Raw genomic sequence first — 22339 nt, 5'->3', positions numbered from 1 at the left:
GTGGCTTACATTCCAACCATTTTCCCAGTAACCCCTCCTCTTTTATATATCTATTTTACTGTATCATACTTTATTTATGTACAGTCCTTGACATTTCCAGCAATCCATATGCCCTATATATTTAGGATTGTATCTTTGTCTATACAATTCCTTTCTTCTGTGATAAAAAAAAAAGTCACTAGTCCAGTAATGCTGTTGAGACTTGATAGTATATTCTTAATGTTCTGAAGCACAGACAGTCTGCTTGATGGGGCAGTTCAATATACCACTAAAACTTCTGGCTAATGCCTTTTTCTCCCTTCCTCAACATTTCCTGATGGTGGGGATACTTTCTATGTATAAATGTTAAGAGGCTTTGTGTCGTTATTGCTGCTCATTCAAGTATACAGAAGTAATTCATTGTTACATCCTGGGATTTTGCCATCAAAATACTGCTTTTTGTGAATAAAGGTATTTCTTTACATATACATAACAAATATGCTTTGTTACCAATAAAATAATATTTAAACAAGCAAAAAGAAATGTTATCATTGTTCAAGCATGCAAATAATCATTCCAGTCTGTTAAAATTTGCATTTCAGCAGAATGTGACATTTAACTTGTTGCAAGCCCTGCTAACCAGTTACCGAACCTGGTTCTTTTCCTGTCACCAGATAAATCTCTCTCTTACCTAATTATTCTTTTGCATTTCAGGAATCTTATTCAAAGAAGAGAGGTTATGCATTGGAAGGTATACCCTCTGTACCTCTGGATGCAGTTCCTTCAGAAAATGACAGCAGTCTTTGTGATTTGATAGACATAGCAGTGACCAAAAAGCCTTGTTCTCTAGAGATAGCAAGAGTATCTTCCTCAAGACCAGGTAACTCACCAAATAATTTTTTTACCTAGTCTTTGGTGTAAGTGTAATGCAGTAGGCATAGGATGTCACCTGTTTATGTTTTTAAGAATAAAATACCGTACTTACTTATCTCAGCGTGATTATAGCTTTCATCAAACAACCATAAAAGCTTAATATCGGAATGAAGATTAATATCAAAATTCTGTAGGAGAGAAGATAAAGCAGAGGTTTAAATAATTTTATAGATAAATAGACAAAGATGGCAAAAAAAAATATTAAAAATAGAGTTTCTTTAAGCCCAGTCATATGCAGTAAGCTATTTACCAACTTAATTTCTGTTTCTTAGTGAATCTCTTGTCAAAAACATTATACAAGTACTTCAAAACTTAAAGTACTCCATGATTCCATGTTACATAAGGGGAGATCTGCTCCCTTTTGGAAAACGAAACACTGAAAAAGAATTGATAGAAATACTAAATGATACTGAAACTGAAACTCTTGCGCAGTAACAGGCTTGAGGGGATCTGTGTTACGAACAGTGATCGCAGAGGTAGCATGGAATGGGATAACATCCTTATACAATATGTGCACCAAACAGACTAGAATCTGACCCAAACATCAGTATGACTACTCATGTAACTGAAACTTTGCTTTGCTGATTTTTTTGGCTTTCATTATATAAAAAATTAGCAGATTGTACAGAACAGTCCTTAACAATGTTATCATTTGTCAATCAGTATAGAAAGAAAATGTCAGATTATCCTTGTTTTTGAGACTTCAGTGCTAGATTAATTACAATAAACATACTTACTGTGATGGGAAGATTGCTATACATTGCCACAGCGCCATAAATTGGCTGAGGGCATTCATTATCTTCTTCCATAGTAAAGGGGCTTGACTGCAGAGCTTTCCACTGTAATTAGCATGAAAAAATGCTGATAGAAATTTTCATTAGTTAAAACACCAGGCTTTAGAAATGTGCTGTCTGGTGAACACAGACATTTTTCAAAGACATAATAAGTGCATTAAAATCAAAATAAAAACCAGATGCAAAAAAGGGACATTTTTAGACCATAATATGAAAATATGTGTGTATGGTTAAAAATAAATTGTGTCAGATGCCCAGAGAATAATCAAAGAAGTTGTGAGGGCACCCATCACCTCTGTAATATCTAACAGGGTCAAGCTAACAGTAAAAATGTACAGTAATTCTTTCTGTCTTCATGTTCTCATATACCTTTATGATTTTTTCCATGGCATTTTATTTGGAAGAACATTTGGCTGTATAGGTGAGCAGGTCCCAAAATGTGATTTTATTTTAAGCTATAAATACAGTAATTATCTAATTGGCATGGCTTGTAAATTGTATCTGTAATCATGTTGGCTGTTATCTTACACTAGAGATGACCTAAGTGAAATCACCCGTATCACTCACAGTTTTAAGTTATTTAATAATATGCATAATCGTTTGTGAATGTCAGCCTGCCACTTTAGTTCATGCACATTTATTGCTTGAATAAATTATGTATTATGATTACAGAGATCACTCATTTAAAACAAGGATCTAATTTGCATTCCTTTTTTTCCCCTGAATTTCCCTATTTTTGTCTCACTGAGAGTTGCTGACTTCGATAATGCTCTTTTTTTTTTTTCCCAAACTGCTGTACTATGTCACATGTTCATTTTAGAGCATGAGGCAGCATTTTTGAACATGAAATTGCATCTGTCAGTCTCCTTTCCCCAGGGGTGTGGATGCTCTGATGAACTCTCCCCACTGTCTGGGGCATTACTACCTCTTGCCAGTGTAAGTGTGACTGGCTGAACTCAGTCATTGAGTTCTTCTTCGCTTTACTGAGAGGAAAGGTCATTCTGGCTGGCCTTTCTAGCTGCAGAGCTGCATGTTGTAACTATTATCTGCCCTGCCAGTAAACTCCTGACAGGCTGGGAGTAGTCAATTTACCAGCAATCTACTTTCTCTGATCTTCTGGGGAAAATGAGAGACTGGTCTGTAGTTCTTTATATTATTTTAAATTTCCTGAGTGTTATTCCTGAACTAGCAGAGAATAGCACTCCATGGACCAAATGGCAAATGATTGTTAGGTGTAGAGAATAAAACAGGAGAGAAAAGAAATGGTTTGTTACTTCCATTTCTGAAATCCTGCATTTTCTGTATGATTGCTTGCCATAAATTAGGTTTACTTTAGTAAGAAGAGTTTAATTTTTGGTTTATGCTGACAGCTAAAACAATGGCTTCACATTAGGACTGTTTAAGAGAGAAAAAAAAAAAGACTGCCCATGTGTTTGAGTTCATGTAGAGCTGTTTCTCTGTTTCTGCGGTAGATTGATAGAACAAGGTTCGCTGTTTGTGATAGAATCTCTGCCAGTTTCTCTACTTTTAAGCACTTAAGACTTGATAGGAATAATCTGAAGCATCGAACTTTGACACATTTTTTTCTGCTAAGTAAAATACAAATTTGCATTTAAGATTTTGCAAATAGATCTCAAAAAATCAGCTTCACAGAATAAATTGAATTCACAGATCAATCTTACTAATATTTTTGTGAAGCTATTCCTGAGCAGTATCAGCAGTTCTTAAACTAGACATTTCTACCACTCATTCTAATTTGTAGAGGAAAAAAAAATTGCACAGGGAATATTTAACTTTGAAAAATAACCATAAAATTTTATTAGTTCATAAGGTACACGTTAATATTGCCCTTTTGATCTTATAGATGTAATTAATTTTTTTGAACTATTAGCCACAAATTCATCATCTTGGATAGGTGTAAAATCTTAATAAATGTCTGAATCTCAGGGCACTGGATAATTCTAATGCAAAAGTAGACTTCATCAAGTATCCTCATGAATGCAGTATTGTTTTTTTTTTTATCAGTCAGGCCATGCTGTATTTGGACTTGTGCTGTGGAAGACTTATAGCCTTAACTTATACCCTTGATGCTATATCATCCTCTATCCCTAAGCCTCTCAGTGTCATACCCATTTTGTTTAGCAGAAATATAGGATGAAATGAAATATGGGCTACATTTAAAAAGGAAAAAAAAAAAAAGTAATTTTTTCACTGGATTAAGTGTGACCATACATGTTCAAATCTCTTCCAGTCTGCCTCTGCAATTTTTACTCCAGAAGGTCCCCAAGAGTCTGAGTGGCAATCTATGTGCTAAATTGGTAATAATAATGACTGATATTCAGTACTACTTAAATCATTCTTAGGTCTCATTGAGTATCATTTTGAAATAGAGAGGAATTTTCACACTTTTTTTTTTTTTTTTTTTTGAAGTTGGAAAAAGACATTACTATCTGTATACTGCATGAAAACCTTCCTCGGATGAGGGAGTTCTAGTTCAGGGACCTACTTTTACCAGATACCTAACAGAAGCTGCAAGTTGAGCAGGCCTTACTGAGCCGTCTTTAACTCCGGAAATAGTTCAGCTGCAGCAATGCAGAACTCAGTGTGGGTTGTGAAATCCACTTGAGAAATAAGTTAAATACTTAGGTGCTTCATTTATGCTGAGCTCTCAGCCTCTGCATCGTCAAGGGTTCCCCAGTCAGCAGTTTTAAAGATAGCTCTGGTACATCCCTACCCAGTTGCATCTAAGATAGGGCTTCTGTCAAGGGGATGAAAATGTCCTTAGATGTGAGAGAGACTAGCCTGCAGCAGGCAAACACAAGGCAAGGAGCTGAAACAGAAAGGAAGTGAATTCATAAAGGCTATTCTGGTCATCTACCCATCTCAATGTATTTCGGAGAAATCTTGCTGTTGTCAGTCATGATGTTTGTGATACTTAGGAAAATTACTTGGTTTGCACTTAAATGCCAGTAGTTTGTAAGATGGACCATGCAATAATAAATAATATGCAATAATAAATCTGTAATTAATGGCGTCTTATGCTTATAGTCTCATAAACCAATTCTCATCATTGAATTGTCACAATGTATTAACTGTCCCCAGGCTGTCCCATTTACTGTAACATAAGGGTTTCTTTTTGCTTTCTCAGTCTGACTTCCCCCTCCTGCCACTATGGTGAATCTGAAAATCTGCAGCCAGTGTGTCTGCTCACCTCTGCTTTCATTCTTGCATTTGCTGTATAACAGTATCAGCAAATTCATACAGATAGCTAGGGGACTACTCTTCAGAAACCTGAATGAGAAAATACCCTGGGTGTGATAGCACTGTTATAAAAATTAAAATAGGAATCTTCTACACAGTTTTCTAAGTCATCAAATCCTTGGCTTGGAAAATTGATGTTTGTCAGGTCATCGGTACTGATTCGTTCAGCAACAAATCTTCACAGCACCTGTTCTGACTATGTGGACCTTTCAGTTCTCCAGAATTAGACTTAACAAACACATCCTTTCTTGTGTAATGTATGCCTTCACTTTTACACAGTTATTTTCTAGCTGCATGGCAGCCAGTACAAAGTGGCCATAGGAAGCAACCTTTCTACTGAGAAATGTGTAAAATCGCCTGCTTGCCGTTCAGTCTGTTCTATGGAATGGCAATTAAAGGGACTAACATGAGTCATCCATACATCATAACTTTGAAATTAATGGATCTAAAAGATCATGCACTAACCTTTTTTAAGTCCACTTACCCAAATTACCTCGAGCAGAATGGTTGCTATTAGACCTGTCTTTCATTTAAATATGCTTTTAAAACCAGAGATAGCAGAGCACAGTACGCATAAACACATGATTACTGTCTATCAGGATAAATACTCTCAATGATAAAGATCGTTTTAGCTTTGTAGGGGGAAGAGCATGATAAGGACGACAGTCTCGTATGAATCAGAGTAACTGTGGCATGTAAAAGTTGGCCTAGAGCTATCTGAAAGTAGCTAAATTCTGTGAAATTTTGCCTAATCTGACACATGCATGTCTACAGGTGCACTCTAGAGGACTCCAATTGGTGGTAAAAGTGTTGTGTGAGGTCTTCTATGGATGTTCTCTGTATATCAAAGAATATTTATGTTGTTTTGCCTTGCTTCTATCCATATATATGTGTTTACAGTATTGACTTCTGTTGAAATCTGGATGATAATTTCTACATGCTGTGTCCTCATAACCCTCCTTTTCTTTGGGTAAGAATAGGAAAGTGAAGCTATAAGAGTTATAAAAAGATCAGAAACAGATGAACCAAAAAAAAAAAAAAGATACTTTTTAATAATGAAATGTTATATTTGAAAAAAAAAATAGTTTTCCTGTTTTAGCCAATTATTAGTCAAATTTGCTTTAAAAGTGAAAATTGAAAATTATGAGAAATTTTCATAAGCTGTATTTTTGAGTCACTGACTTATTCATAGTAGCATTTAATGCCCAACCATAGTGTAAGATCTGCATATACCTTTTCTCTACTCTTATTTTTCTTCATTTAACCTGTATCTGAGCCATATGGAGAGAATTTGGCTGTAGTACAGAACTTCTCAATTTATTTAACAGATTAATTTATGAAAATATAAAGATCACATTCAGAGCTTCAAGATGTAAATTTTTACTAGAACGCAGTGTCTTGAAAACTGTACTAACCTTCTCCTGACTTTCCGTGATGACACATTTTGTATTTGTCATTTCTACAGCCACAGTATAGAGTGCCCACTTCTGATCCAAAGCATTTTCATCTAATGCATCAGCATATGTTTGCAGTTAATTTCACATGACAATTTAGTAAATGTTAGAGAGTGCCGATTGAAGAACAAAATATATGATAATTCTTTTATAATCCATTTTTTTTCAGCCATGCAAATATGTTTTCATGCTTTCAGAAAATATAATTACAATATTTTTATAATGCCACAAAGATGCAAATTCAATTACTGAATTACATTCTTCATCTTAAATCATCTACATTTACTTTGAGAGAGTTATTCTGAAGTTAGAAAGATTTTTTTAGCCTGTTTGTGTTTGGATATAAAACAGTAGTATCGATATCTTCTGCCTAACTTTTTCAGGATACAAGAAGTTCTGTATTTACTCAAGAGAAAGAGAGATGGATGCAACTAAATGATGTTACATTAGAGTAGAATTTTGTTGTGGCCTTCATGGAATTACAAGCTTCTTTTTTTGAAACGCTTTCTGGCAAGCACTGGTTTTCTTCTATCTTTCATGATATTCATGATATTTTTGTTTGCATAAACAACCAATTGATATTAGTACTTTTTATTTTCTCTAAATAAAAATCCTCAAAATTCAGTCAGCTCAGGAGTTCCGTTTCATCCTAATAACACTGTTGTATTCTCTTATGTTTTTCTTATCATAATCCTTGGAGTACTGTTAGGTTGGTTCATATTCACTTTTTTACTACTACATCTTTTAAAGAATCAAAGTTCATCTGTATTTCTGGTCCTGTGTTGATGTCTACACAGGTCACTCTGAAAGTAATGCCTTCTATTTATTTCCATGGAAACTACAGCACATGCAGAGCACAATGACAGTATTTGACAGCACATTCTCACCTACAGCACACTATTTTTCAACATAGTCACCACCATTAGCTATGCATTTTCGGCAGTGATGAACAAGAACCATGCAGAGGTGACACCAGTGTGGTATGCATCTCTGATTTCTGCCCAGTTGCTCACTTCACTGAAATTGCATTCTGACAGTATGTGAAAGCTGTGACCCATTTTACTCCTGGGTAATTTTTGGTAGGTGAGTGAGACAGCCTGAGAATTCTTTCTCTGAGAAGTTAATTCTTATGTCGTCAATGTGATTAAGTGAAAAATTAAATTTGTTTCTGTAGGGTGTAAGTCAAGTTGTAGATGTATTAATAAAATATCCAATAGAAATAGAATAGTAACATATTTCAAAAGTTTTCTATCCCCTGTCTACACCCACTCTAAGCAGTCTTCCAATTCACCAGATACAGCCAAAGGTTTCTCTACACATCATTTCCTTTGTTACTATATGTTTTAAACATTAGAGCAGTTTTGTATGTGGGCAAACTTCTGTTTTCATAGAATTTCCTTACTAGACAATAGGGAAAATTTCCCCACCACTCAAGTGAGAGACTCTTAGCTTCAAAACACTGTGTTAAAAATTAAGATCAATGAAGTTTAGAGAGATTTGTTGACCCTTCCATTAAAGATAGATAAAAGTGTTACTTTTCTTTTCTTTTTCAATGTGAGTAGATTGAAAAGTAAGAGCAAGTGCGTTTGATATACCATAAGTGCTTCTCAAGCATATACTTCTGCAACCAGTACTAACTTTTTCTAATTACCTAATTTGCAAACATAGACCACATTACTAAACTTTAATAATCCAAATGTAATATTAAACCAAACGTATTAGAAAGGAAATGTCAGACTAATTCTATTTACTTATATTAAACAAACATAATTTCATTTAAAAAGCAGGTTAGTTAACAGGGTAGGGTTTCTCTGAAGCTATGCTAATTTGCATGATCTATGCCCCTTTTATTTGTTATTAATGGTGGTCCATATAATCTATTCTGTATTCCTGATACTGGGTTGAAAGCCTGTAACTACTAAGCTTCTTTCATTAGTTTCCTTTTAATCTTCTCAAACATTACCAGTATCCAAATCCTATTAAGAAACAGCACCATTTGTGCATACTTCCTACCAGATCTTTATAAACTTTTAGATATAAATTAGATAGATCTGTTGAACAAAAGAAATTTAGCATTAGTAGCTCTCATTCATCATTCCCTTTGAATGGAAACATATTTTCACATGAGTTGTTTGATACTTAAGGAAAATATTTCACATTTCTGTGCTTTTTTAAAAAAAGTAATATCATTTCTCTTCCACTTTTATGGAGTAATGTATGCAAGTTGGTTTGCTGCAGTGTCCATTTCCCCCACTTATGTCCCTGATGAAGCAGAGGTTTTTGTGGGGGAAAAAAAGGCATTATAATCATAATTAAAGACTTCTTCAGAATGCATATGCACAGGAAGCTGAATTAAGCCACTTTAATTCTTACATATTCCAGGTTCCTTTACAGCCTTATCATCCTTCTAAGAGGTTTTTAGTATATAATTAAGATAATTGCTTCCATCATATTCTCCTCTGGATAACATCTCTGATAACATCCTTACAATAGAATGTTATTAAAAATACTCTGTCGTTTCTGAAGTTAAGCTCATGGGGATGACTGATACCACATGAACAGTTCATTGTCATATTACATATAGGTCTCCACCTGTCCAATATGTCCATACAGTTTCACTTTCCAAAGGACTAGTGTACATTTTTTCTGCAAATGAGAGAAAAAGGCTGCTGCTTGACATATGCTGAGCATTTTCTCATGATTCATTTCTTTTTATCATTATTCTTTGAAGTACAGATGAAAAAAAATTTAGCTTTCACAGGAGTTTTGGACAATTTTTTAAATGAGAGCTGAAAGTATTCCTCAACAAAGTATGTACTGACCAACACTGAGCTCCATCCATCCTGGTGTGATTGCCAACTAGAACGATCTCATTATACACTTGATTGCATGCTGTCAGACAAAACCATTTTTTCAAATCAAGGCAATAATTCAAAGGAACACAATTAATTTGAAGTACTCTGCATTTTAAACCTGTATGCAAATATTATTCATCACGATTCAAATGTTTTCTTTATTAAGTGGCTATTAGTTCCAGCATTTTTTGCAAGTAGGTTTGAGTCAGGGACAACATATGCATAGACATATAGAACATATTCCATTCTCTGAAGTAATCCTACACTTCAAAATGCTCTTTAGATTATTCTGTAATTGAACAAATACAAGTAACTGTATGAATAATACCGATTTAACAGATATGTGAGGAGAAATAATGCTATAAAACTTACTAAATTGCTAACACTAGTGGTAATAGCAAAACTTCATATTTCTCATTTAAATTGTTTTCATCTTATGTGCATCTGGCATGTTCTAGGGAAATATGAGCTTCTGTAATGGGTTTAATACTGCATGGAGATCTTCAGTAGGCATTTAGCTCATATTATATGTCACCTGGTGCACCTCTGATTTCCTACAAGCCTTTAATTTAATTTTCTACAAACCTTTTCAAATTGAATTTACTCAGTTTTAAAAACCTTGTCAGATTGAATCTTATTCAGTTTAGAAGCTGAAAGGAAGCTGCTATCTTATACTTCGTATTTTTTATTATGTTAACCTCAAGAGTTTGCGTGTTCTCCTGTTTTGCATTAGGATGAACCTGAGTCCTAAAATTTGAGAGATCCAATCTTCAATAAACAGTGGGCTTACATCTACAATGTCATGAAGTTCAATTTAAAAAAAAAAAAGCTAAACTTGTTTTTTCAGAAACAGGAAATGCAGTACAGGCACATCTTGAATCACACAAACAGCTCAGCTGACTTCTGCTACAGATGAATTTCTCCACTCTTTCGCTCTCAGTGTCTCCAGTAAAGCTGTTAAACTCTAAAAAACTAATCATTAGTCACTATAGTATGCATATCTTATCATCCAGGCATTCTCGACTGTTGCAGAAAGTTATGACATTAAAAATGCTCCTGTTCTCTCCTGCTCTTCTTGTACTTTTTCAGGCTTTTTGGATACTTTCTATTGAAGTTTGTAAGTTGAATACAGCTTACTGGACAGTGCTTTGTGACTTGCTATGAATGGGGAATAGAAGATACATAGACTACAGGTGCCTTGAAGCACAATTATATAATTGCCTACAGTTTAGAGATTAGATCTGATGGCTTGAGTGATCTCTGCTATTTCTGTGGCCTATATAAAAGAGGATGTGGGGGAACATTAGGTACCAGGCTATTATGTGAATGGCTCAATCTGTACCCTAGCATGTAAGAATGTTTTTCAGCATTGGGCATATTTCCATCCTAGCTGCATTCCAACACCACATCAGGCCAGGATATATTAATTCAATCCCTTCCCCTCTTCAAGAACAAGGTTGAGCTCCCATAAGACCTGAGATCTAAATAATCAAAAGGTAGGTTTCTGTGATAGCTACCTTACAGTCTTTGCTGGTTTTTTTTTTCCCATTAATCCTTTTTGCAAGCAAACGCCAGGAGTTCTGTCCCAATCCAAGAATAATTTCTGATGAAAATATCATGAAAATGATACATTTTCCCAGGAAAATCAGTTTTGATCAGTCAGTTTTTATATGGTGAAAGTAATTTGTCAAAAGATTTGGAACTGGTGAAAGTAATTTGTCAAAAGATTTGGAACTAGCTATGCACTGTATTCATATGTCATTTTGATGGCTTTGCTAACAGATATTGAGATCTCTGATATGTTTTACGAATTTTAAAGCAAACTTTTCTACTACACTGTATCTGGAAAGCAAAACTCTTGGCATACCTTCCTAAATGTTGTTAAAATAACAATATTTATGAAAATATTAAGTAATTACTAAAACAAACCATTTTTGTACGTAATGGACAGATTTATTTGTTTTGTTCAGTGTCAGAGATGATAAAAAATAGAAAAACATGAATTCCTAGTGAAGGTAGTCAGTGTTTCATTCTGGAAAAAAAAAAAAAGAGATTTTTCCTCCTGTTTTTATTTTACATTAAGTTAAAAACAGAAAATATTTATTATCATTTTCACTGCTTCTATCTCCCTTTCTGCATCTGCTAGTCCTGATAGCAGTATGTAGCTTGCTGCCAAAAAGTTTCTATTACTTTGCAGAGATTTCATTTTTATTTTTTATACCATTTTCATTTTCGTACAGGCCATCTCAAAAAATAAACTTGAAGTGTGCAAGAAATGTAGGATATTGCTATATGTCAAACTAGGATGGGACATTGCCAATCCACATATGTATAGTTAACAGCATATCTTTACTGGCAGCTGGTGATAGAATCATTTCCTCCTGCAGACAGGATATCAAAATAGTCTTTCCCTTTTTTCTCAGTATACCTTCAAACACTTCAGATTTGAAAGAACACATAAGAAAGAATGTTTTCACACTTGGTTGCTTTATTGTTTTCAAAAAGGAGAAAAAGTCTCCAGAAGGATCGCTTCATATGTTTCTGCTCCAGGATAAGGCTTCATATTCTTTATCCATTACAGTATATCATTGTACACAGTATCATCTTTTCTGGATGAGGATAGTAAAATCAGCTGTTAGTAAAAATACTCCTTCCACTGTTGCTCCTGCTAATCCCTTCAGATATGACTCCCTCTCTGCTGAAGATATTTAAATCATTTAGTACAAGTAAAATCAGTTTCTTACCAGCAGTACTGGACCTGAAGCTAAATTTCTCGCTCAGAGCAATTCTATTATTTTTCAACATTTTTTTCTGTCCTACATTGTGATGAAAGATAATGATAAAATTCTGTGCCTATTTTTTGCAAGCAAGCAAGAAATAATTTTTTTCTGATAAATTCTGTGTTTTCCAGTTTTTCTTATCCAACCTGTTATAACTTTAACAAGGATCTGCCAGTGATGAATTTCTTAAAAGTATTGAATGCCTTGTGAAGCCCTTGTGAACACTAAGCAATATGCTTTTTCCACTGCTCGTCCATATTGCTAGATATCAGCCTTGTAAACACACTTTGGAATGAACTTGATACTCACATTGCCCAGCAAGGTTGTGGATGCCGTCTCCCTGGCGGCATTCAAGGCCAGACTGGATGGGGCTTTGAGCAACTGAGTCTACTGGGAGGTGTCCCTACCTACAGCAGGGACGTTGGAACTAGATCATCTTCTGACCCAAACCATTCTATGATTCTGTGATTCTATATTCTCATGGAATAATGAGAATTGAGTAAGTTATGTTGGTTAGAAGTTCAGACAGTAAAACTGTCAGGAATTCGGTGAATTCTGCTTTTGGTTTTGCCTAAACACTTGCCTGTCATCATGTAAGAATTAGATATGAGAGCCAGAATAAGTAGGAAATCTGGCTAAGTAGCACTAGTGCACACTACCTGCTGAATAGAAAGCTTCTTTCTACTTAGCCATCTTAATCACTTATCTTATGGTGGATAAAATATACATTTCTTAGGAAACTAAATACTTTAGATATATATGACATACAAAAATGTAAGATTTTCAGAGTGTGAGTTGAGCCAAAGTGAGAGTGAGAGAAAGTCCCAGAGTGAGTGAGAGTCATTCAAAAATTTACAAACTTTGGATATGAATATTTGGGCATTTAAAAATATAATCCTAGCTTTTTGGCCTTCACACGTTTTCTTATCTTGGTTACTTCAATGTTTTATTAGAGAGCTTTACTAATTGATACTTCAGAAGAGATGAAGCTTATAAAAATATAATTTTGTCTATACATTACATTTCCCTGCAATTAAAGATAGATGCATGTAAGTCAGCTTATCTTCAGGGCTGATTAAATTATTTATTAATTGAACTTGATCCCTGGGGAGTATTGCTATCATCAGTATTATTTAAGTGGTTTGAGAGCACTAACTCTGATCACATTTCCAGTTTATATTTTGGGATAATTTGAAAATGTAGCCTAATGCAGCTATAGTGTTTGCAGTAGTAAAATGCCATGTCTGCATGGCAGTTCTGATGTTCTCTTTGGATTATAGAACAAGCCTTGTGAAATAATGAGGCATCCATGCAGTAGCATTCAGTGGCATCTCACTGATGACATACATTTAAAAATGAGCTTGAAGATTCCTGTTATGTATAATTATCTGGGGGTACGAGGATGTTTTGTTTTACAAGACCACTGGTCTTTTAATGAATGTTGGAACAAATAAAACAAATCCATGCCCTGTGGTTTCCACTAAACTTCCAGAAACAAGACTACATGCTGAGAAGAAACAAATATGGACATCTAGTAAACATCTTTCTTAAGCCTTGCAGCATTTCACTGTGAACCTTTTAAACATGTGAAAGCAGCCAAGAACAACAACATTTCAGAAAAAAAAGTATATGACGACTGTGTAGCATTGTTTTTGAATGCTCAATTAGACATCAACAGCTTGCAGAGGCAATCTCAAAAGATTACTCAGGAAATGGTGGAAGTCACCCATCATCTCTCATTAGCATTTAATGAGAGATATTTTTCCAGACAGTTGCCTGGTATTACAAGAGTTATAGAAGCTTGAAGCAGTTCCAAAATCTATTTGTGCAGGTGGGTGATTAGAGGAAATAAGAAGTTGACGATAGTCATACCCAGCTCTTGCGGATGATACAGAAACAACTAAGCAGACTCCCTGTTGCCACTGGAATGCACTTCACTGGTAATTAATTCCAAACACTATCCTGAAATAGCTGCCACATCCAAGATTGGACCAGTTATAGCTTCAAGTGCTTTCAACAAGACAGTTGCAGATATGTATTTACAATCCTGCTCAGAACAATGGTTATTCAGGTTTAAGTGTTCAGGAAACAAAGCAAATTCAAAAGAGCAAATTCAAACAGCCCAGTCCAACTGTTCTCTGTATGCATCCAGTTTAGCTACCTACTGACTCTATTGTTCCATATTCCATCTGCTCTTTTGAAATTTTTCCACATTGTTCATTCCTTGAAATCCTGAAATACATGCTCGTCCTTATCTGTAATTCCTAGATTTGTCCCATATTAAATAGTTATCTAGAAGCAAATTCCTTTGGGGCTGTAATCAAGTTAGAACAATTTTAAAGTTAAATACTGTACTATTGGAAATTGCTTAGTTCCTCAATTGGGGGACTTTAGAACATGCATGTCTTTCTTCTTCTGATAAAATAGTAGATTTGCTAAATTTTTTCCAGGTTTTCTCCTTGAACTGCAGCCTGGCTTAATTTACCTTATTATAATTCCTGTGGATCGCTGCAGTAGGCCTGGATCTTGTAGGAGACATTACATTTTTATCTCACGTAATTCAAGAAATATTATATGTGGCAGCTTTGTATCAAACAGGGAAATTCCTACTATTTCATGTCTTATTCTTCTCAGTTTTCAGTCTGTTAATTTCTTCCTACTTCTTCTTGTAGGTTCCTGCTTTGTATATTTACTGCTGGTGGAACCCAGCAGCCCAGATTGTCCCACAAGAATGAGCAGAGCCTAAGTAGTGCTGAATTCATGCAGAATATTGAGATATGTTGTTCTAGGACCGGCACTGAAATCTATCTATGGACATGTTCTAGGGCAATGGGCCGGCTCTCCTTGTTGTTCCCTAGAGTGCGTTAACTGAGTGTTAGTGAGCCCTTTGTAAAGACTCAGTAAGAGCACTGTGACCAAATTCTGTTTAATCCCACAGAATGAGGTGCAGGTGATTCATGAAGTAAGCCTGGATTTCTTTCTTTCTGTTAGAGAAAGCTTAGCAACAGTAGGAAAGTTTCCTTGAGGCATTATCTGGGCAAATTTCTTAGTCTTCTCCCCTGTATGTTTCTATATTCCTGATAAAGCCTCCTTATCTTTGATTATTGCTGGAAAGAGAAAATACTGCTTTGTCTGTCACTCCAGTGAGTTTGTAACTGACAAGTGTTCTTTCATTCAGGTTATGATTTTCTTTAAACTCGATGATATTTCCGATTTAGAAGAGATACCATTACTGAAGAACACTAAAATCTCTCTCTTGTATCCATAACAAGCAGGATGTTGTTTAATTCTCAACTAGTCAATGAACTGGTGGCTGTTACCTCTGCAGGGAGACACTTAAATTTGTCTACCAGTGACTGACCATACACAAACAGTATAATTGCCCATTTATCTCCTTTTATAATCTTCCAAGATTTCTTTTGAATTTATGGCTGATTTCTGTCTGAGAAAGATGATTTATCTGTTTCTTTTCAGAGCTTTATGCATCCATTGCTGTTTAGAAGAGCTATAACTTATATAGACAAAAGCATTCCAACATTTCCAACAGTTGCCTGCTGTATGTTTTCAAAAGACAGATTAAAGATCGTAGACTGGATTTCATAAATGGTTTTCTAGTGGTTTTCTAATAGGTCAGCAAACTGAATCTGCTGCAGCAGATCAAACTTAGATCTGTCCTGAGATCACACTAAAAACCATTTTGATCCCTTACAACATCAAGCCATTTGAAGCACAAAGCTGTTTGTTTTATTGCCCAATGCTACAGTATCCAAAACAGGCATGGGGTATTGGCCCACCTACTTTTGGAGAAGTATATGGAGTCATCTAAACTATGTAGTGCTTGGGGAATAAAATGAAGTTATAGTCTCAGTGGCTCAATTAGCCTTTGAGGTTGTTGTCATTAGATATGTGTGGCAATGCATCTGTCTTTATGTGTGCATGTGCACATTCATTTTCCACCCCTTTCTTTCTCCTGGAGTGCCAGTGTAAAAGTTTATCCAGGCCCTGAGCATTACATTCTAGAGCTAATAAAAGGTCACATTGATTAAGCTTTGCATGTTATTTTGTTTGTATTTAGATGTATAAAGATGTAAATCTTCAGGAGTTTCAGAATTTAGTAAGTATATGTGTACATATGTATATAAATCGTTAGATGTGTAGCATATCATGTAGTTCTAGATTCTTCAGTGACAGTGGAAGACTACTGATTAAGTGTGTGTTCCATTGTGAAGATTTATTTCTCAGTAGAAATCTAATTATAAGCATATTTCTGGAATATGGGAGTTGTTCTAGTTGGTACTGGTATATTGGTATCTGCCTAATAGTTAATATGGAGCAGTTTTTCCTCACAGTGCCTTGATAGTGGGGTGGAATTTTAGGTGAAACAGTTATGTTGAACTGTGGTGGTATGGTCTATTCCTATCCATAAAGGCATTTTTCTGTGTTTAACATACATGTGACAGAAGTCAGTTATCCACTAATTGACTACTGATATCGTACAACACAGTAAAAGGCAAAATTCCCAATGCATGCTTTCTTGACAGTTTCAGTTAAACAGATAATATCTTTGTGATTTTGTCTGACACCATAATAGTGATAATGATAACCCATAATGATCATTGAGTTTGACTTCTGGCTCTGCAGAGTACAACCCCAAAATCGGACTACATGGCTAAAAGCAGTGTCCAGGTGCTTTTTGATCTCTGGCAAGCTTATTGCTATGACCACTTCCCTGGGGAGGCTGTTCCAGTGCCTGACCCCCATCTTGGTGAAGAAGCTTTTCCTGATATCCAGCCTGAACCTCCATTGTCGCAACTTCAGAGTTTGTTTTTACAGCATACTAAAGATGATAATAGGAACTACTTGCATTCATCTCCTTTGTTGACCTGTTATCCAATAAACTTCAGGAAAAGAGAAAAAAAACAAAACAAAAAAAAACCTTTCAGTGATCTTTTACCGTAATGCTACAAACAAGTTAACTCATTTGCATGAGAACTTTTAGGAAAAAATGGTTAAATTAGTAGGAGTATGGAGTTGGGATTCGTCACATGCAGTTCTGGTTGTTGATTCAGTTGTCAATACGTAACTGTTCACTGATGTTTGAAATGCTTTTGGATGACCTGAGCTGATGCTATTGAAATTCCATTGTTAACTTTGCTTTGGCAATTTAATCTGGTCTTACTTGCATACAAACTAAATGCATGAGGTAGCTTTCTAGACTTCAGAGCTAAAGCATACTTTCTCAGTATCATCAAAAAAATTTTCCTTCTTTCTAGTTTCTGTGTTCCTCTGGCCCAATATTTCTTCATTATAATTTATCTATACATGGAGTATATCCGAAATTCTAATCTGCATTAAATGGTTTTCATTGATTTAAAGGGGAATTTTACTAAATTGCAGCTGCATTTAGAGAAATCACATCATGTGAATCTGAAGTTCAGTTTCTGATTAGTTTTGAGAAAAAAAAAATTACTGCCATTTCATTGGAAAGCAATTTAGTTACCAATAGATGAGCTCAGAAATTTGGCATTAGGCCCCGAATTTCTCTTTCAAAATCAGTCTTACTAGATAGGCAGGTATAACACAATATGTAATGAACTTTTTTTTTATTTTATTCAGAAATTCTTTTACTGAGAGACTGCATTGCAGATGAATCATGTAAAGGCAGCAACAGCAGACCAACTTTTATTTCTATGAAAAGATTGGTTATGATGTTAATTCTTATATAATACCTTTTTTATTACATATGATGATAATGAACCTTCACAATTAAAAATATTGTTATGAACAAGACTAATTACATAGTTGCTTCAGAAGTAATACCTCCAATTTATTTCTATGGAAACTACAACAGATAGAGCACAATATCACTATGCTGCCGGTGATAAACGTGAGCATGCATGCCTCACTCGTAAAAATCTGCACCAGCAGAGGGAACACACTGTTTCACAGCTGCTTTGATGTTGCATTGCAAGGAGGATGTCGCCCATACAGTTTTTCATCAGCTCAAGTCAGAAGGCCCCAAATCTAGGCTATTCAAAAAGTGTGCTAATGAAGCCAAGACTGGCAATGTGCTCCATTGCCTTCAGACTGGTATGCGGCCTGGTATGTTGCAAGACAAAGGTTGTCTTCTTCTTTCACTTGACTCTGGAAGTTTGCACCTTCAGTTTAATTAGTGTCATGATGATGATCAGAATTGATGGTTTGTCTGAGCTCTAGTAAATCCTGAAAGATTACCCTTTCCTATCTCAAAAGACAGTGCACATCACTTTAGTCACTGAGGGATGTGTCTTGAACTTTTTCTTCAATGAGGATTCATGTGTTGCCACTCACGGACTGCCATTTTGACTCTGGCTCGTAATGGTGACATCATGTCTTATCACTCATAATGATGCAATCCAGGAAACTGTCACCTTCAGCCTCGTATTAATTCTGTTGGTCCTGACAAACTTGCATATGGTGCTCTTTCTGTTCTTGTGAGCATTTGTGGGACCCACCTGACACAAACTTAGTCATATTCCAACATTGCCACCTTCATTTCCAATGCTTTGAAGCCAGTACACAGCCCTGTACACAATTCCATTGTCATAATCCACAGATTCAGTAACATGAACTGATGGAGACACTCTTCATTTCGTCGTGGTGTGACAGATTTGCATGGGCATCCAGAACATGGCGTGTCTTTCATGTCACTGTGCCCCTGGCTGAATCACGCCACCCACCTCCCCACTGTGCTCACATTCACTGTTTGATCTCCAGAAACACTCAGCAAGCACGGATGAATGTCAGCGGGTGCAATTTTTTAACTCGTGGAGGAATTCAGTAACACACTTTTGCTTCATATGCACTTCCTTATCAGATGCCATTTTGTCACACTGCCCCTCTGCTGCTATCTGTCACACAGCAACAAAGTGTAATGGGATATTGGTGGGAAGGCTCATCCCCCACCGCTGTACCACGAATATCTGTGCTGACATCATGGGTCAACGTAATTAAATAGCAGGTATTATCTTTCAGTCAGCCCTTGTACATGTAAAACAAAAAGTGTCTTTTTTCACAGTTTTATTATATATGACAATGTGGTGAAAAAGAGATCTTGTGAGGTGCTTCGCTTGCTGCTTCTTTCCTTCCTTATAACCCTCATAAATAGATGCTGTAAGAAGTAAACATCCCACAGCAAATGACTTAAGAACTTTCATATCTTTGAATTTCAAAAACCCAATTACACAACCTTTTTCTTTTTCAATGCCCTGAAATTTCTGTTTTGGCTTTTTTTCCAAAGAATATATAAAATAGCAATTGATGAAATATGGAATAACAGAAATAGACCAGTAAAAGCCTGATCTGAATTTCTGGAATTTGGTGGAATTTGTTCAATATTCATATTTTTGTGTAAATGAAATCAATTCACCTGTATACAATCAGAGGACGTATCTCCAATTGAAATATTAGTGTACCTTGAATGTAAAAATATTCTCTTAAATAGTGGCAGGAACAATGTGATGTTCAACTTCCAAGCAATTATGTCATCAATTGTCATCTTTTTATTGTGCAAGGAAAAGATTAATCAGAAAAGATAGAGACGCTGTATCTCTTTTCTTAGAAGCATGAGTGTGACCACTGCTGTTTATACTAGCTACCTGTTCTGTATGTACTTCAGAAACTGGGAGAAGTAGTGCACTAAATCTTGAGAAGTATTAAGATTTCAGATCTGGAAACCTGTCTAATCCTATGAGAAGTTTAAGAATAACCATCTTTTCAGTATATCCATGAGATTTTGGTAAATTTGATGATAGCCCTTCAAAACCTAGGCTGACAAATTATTTTGGTTCTTTTGAACACAGGAAAAACAAAATGGTGAAAATGGTGTATTTTCCTTTCATCAGTTTGTCATGTATCAGTTTGTCATGTATGATGGAGGCAGGAAAGAATATTATTAGAACATACTGCACTTCAGTAATTTAACTGCCAGATGATCCCCAGAATCTACTGTTATCTGACTTGTACAGTAACATCTCTTCACTTATTGTAACTTGAGGCTGAAACTATGAGAGAATGACAGCTCTGTCAGCATTTTGGCCCAGTCTATAGCACCAGTCAGAAATTCAGTAGCGTAGTTAATCTTCCTTCGGTAAACTTGGTGGGTAAATTCTTTATGTGATGAAAGGATGCACTAAAACTTCCAGTGATACAGTTATGGTTACCTAAAGGAAAAAAAAAAAAAGTTAAAAAAAAAAAGTTTCGTTTTCTCACCAGCAAAAAAAGAAAAAAAAATATGAAAACATAATTATTATATCATTTAATTACAAAAGAGAATATATTTCAATTTATTCTTAATGAAATGAGTGCTGTATATGTAACAGGAAAAGTCCCCTAAATTGATTGCAGTAGCTAACTTGATGGTGATATTTTCTGCCTGATGAAACAGGCCTGGGTAGTAAATCATTATTGGTTGCCTAATGGGAAGATCCTACTGTGAAAATAAACAGCTGCCCACAATAAAGAAATTGTTTACAAGAAACCATTACATATCAAATGCTTTCTTCCCTTGAGGGAGAACTGAAGGCCTGAAATATTGAGCAGTTGGATTTTTCTTCTGGGATGTTTATTTTAAAGAAAAATATTGCTTGTGCTTTTTTGTTAAGCCTTCTTTTTTATTTTTATTTTTTTACTTTTTTATTTTTCTTTTTTAAGATTCTAAAAGCCTGATCCTTTTTTATACCACCACTTTATTTCCTTATGAAGGAAAGACTGTATATACTCTTTTTTGTGAGTGTGGAATATTATGTATATTTATGCATGCGCTGTAGCTGAAGAACTTCTTTCTCAGCTTTATCTGGAGAGACATTTAACAGCTCTGTCTCCCCGCATGAATATCTTCCAATAAATCTTCATTCCAAGAATTTCACTTCCAGTCAATTCCATGCTTCTGAGGTAGAACCGTAGTAGGACCAGCCTTTAGTGACCTGTTATTGAACAGGATTGAGAAGAAGCTTCAGATCCCTGTGGAAAAAGTCAAAATCTTGTTCATACAAGACCTCTGTTACCTCTGCTGCATATTTAAAGAGTGAGTAAACAAAAGAGCATTGTCAAGGGCTTAAAACAGATTGAAAAGGAGCACAAAAAAAAAAAGTTGTTCATTACCATCAATATCAATCTGTTTTTATAACTATCTGGCCTTTGAAAGAAACATCCTTAAAACACTTCCCCCAACTGCAAGATTGCCTGACTTCACTGTAAAGGCTTTCAGGTGTTTAATACCTAAAGGGCAGCCGTGCTTAAGCATAGCCACATGGGCTTCACTGTGGAAGAGCAGTGACTGAAACCCACAGACAGCTAAAATACCAGGGAGGTTTTATTCTTCATAGGTTCAGAATCAATCTATGGTTTATCTGAATCAATCTTTCTGCTTGTTTCTCACAACAGTAAGCAAATAACTAACTACAGTAAGTACACTTAGCCAGACTCGTGTAGAACATTTATCCTTCTGGACGTTATTTCTAAGCTTCTTAGATAGTATCTGTATCACTGTGTGTCTTGGCAGTACCATAATCTGTTGTTTGGTGTCCCCTAGAACTTCTGTTTAACATTCATTCTCACTATGAGAAAGGCCTTCTTGGGTGTCCTCTCGTCAAATCCTTATTAAAAAATTATCTAGTTCATGGCACTGGAGCTGCTTTTGTTTGTCTGTTTTTGTAGTGGATTTGCCCACAGAGTGAAAGGATGGGTTGACAGTTCATCTAAACTGCAAATAAATAGGCTTTCAAATGTGCGCCCTGTAGGCTCTTACAAATGAGATTGGAATGTAATCAATGTAATGTAAAATGGCAGGTGTTATAGCATATTGAGGTGATGTGTCTTTGTGACCCAGAAAGAAAGGTACTCAGTAAACTCACAAGCTCATAAAGACCACCTTGACCATGCAGTCTCAGAGGAAAAAATCCAGAATATGAACTAAACCATAACTTCAATGATACAGTTCTAAAAGCATGAAATAATGCAAAGCTTTTGGCCTCCTGCTAAGTCATTCTGGTGCTTGGTTACCATCACAGCTAGGAAGTTATATCTATGCTCTGAAATGTTTTTCACTAACTTCACACTGTTCTAACTGTATGTAAGAATGACATTCTCAGTCCCTTTAATGGCCCTTCACTGTGCTTTAAAATGATAACAGCATCACAAAATGTTTCTGAACGTCTACTCCTCACGTACCTGCATGCATGTAGATATTTCCAAGCCAGGTGTAGGTTATCTGGATGAGATCCTGCTAGGAAGTCAGATTGTAG

At 35.6% G+C, this 22339-nt stretch overlaps 1 protein-coding gene across 12 annotated transcripts in view; it reads left to right on the top strand.

The window, feature by feature from the left end:
• The window catches only part of ANKS1B (ankyrin repeat and sterile alpha motif domain containing 1B), a 402720-nt gene that overhangs the window by 112357 nt on the left and 268024 nt on the right, over positions 1–22339 (top strand). For all 12 annotated transcript variants that reach the window (XM_048933569.1, XM_048933568.1, XM_048933550.1 and 9 more), the window contains one exon: positions 694–859. In XM_048933569.1, coding sequence (XP_048789526.1) covers positions 694–859 — 166 coding nt within the window. The remainder of the gene's footprint in view (positions 1–693; positions 860–22339) is intronic.

The sequence above is a fragment of the Lagopus muta genome, chromosome 1, assembly GCF_023343835.1.
Source record: "Lagopus muta isolate bLagMut1 chromosome 1, bLagMut1 primary, whole genome shotgun sequence".
NCBI lineage: Eukaryota > Metazoa > Chordata > Aves > Galliformes > Phasianidae > Lagopus > Lagopus muta.
The sequence above is the reverse complement of the archived record's forward strand: the minus strand, read 5'-3'. Positions and strand labels throughout refer to the sequence as shown.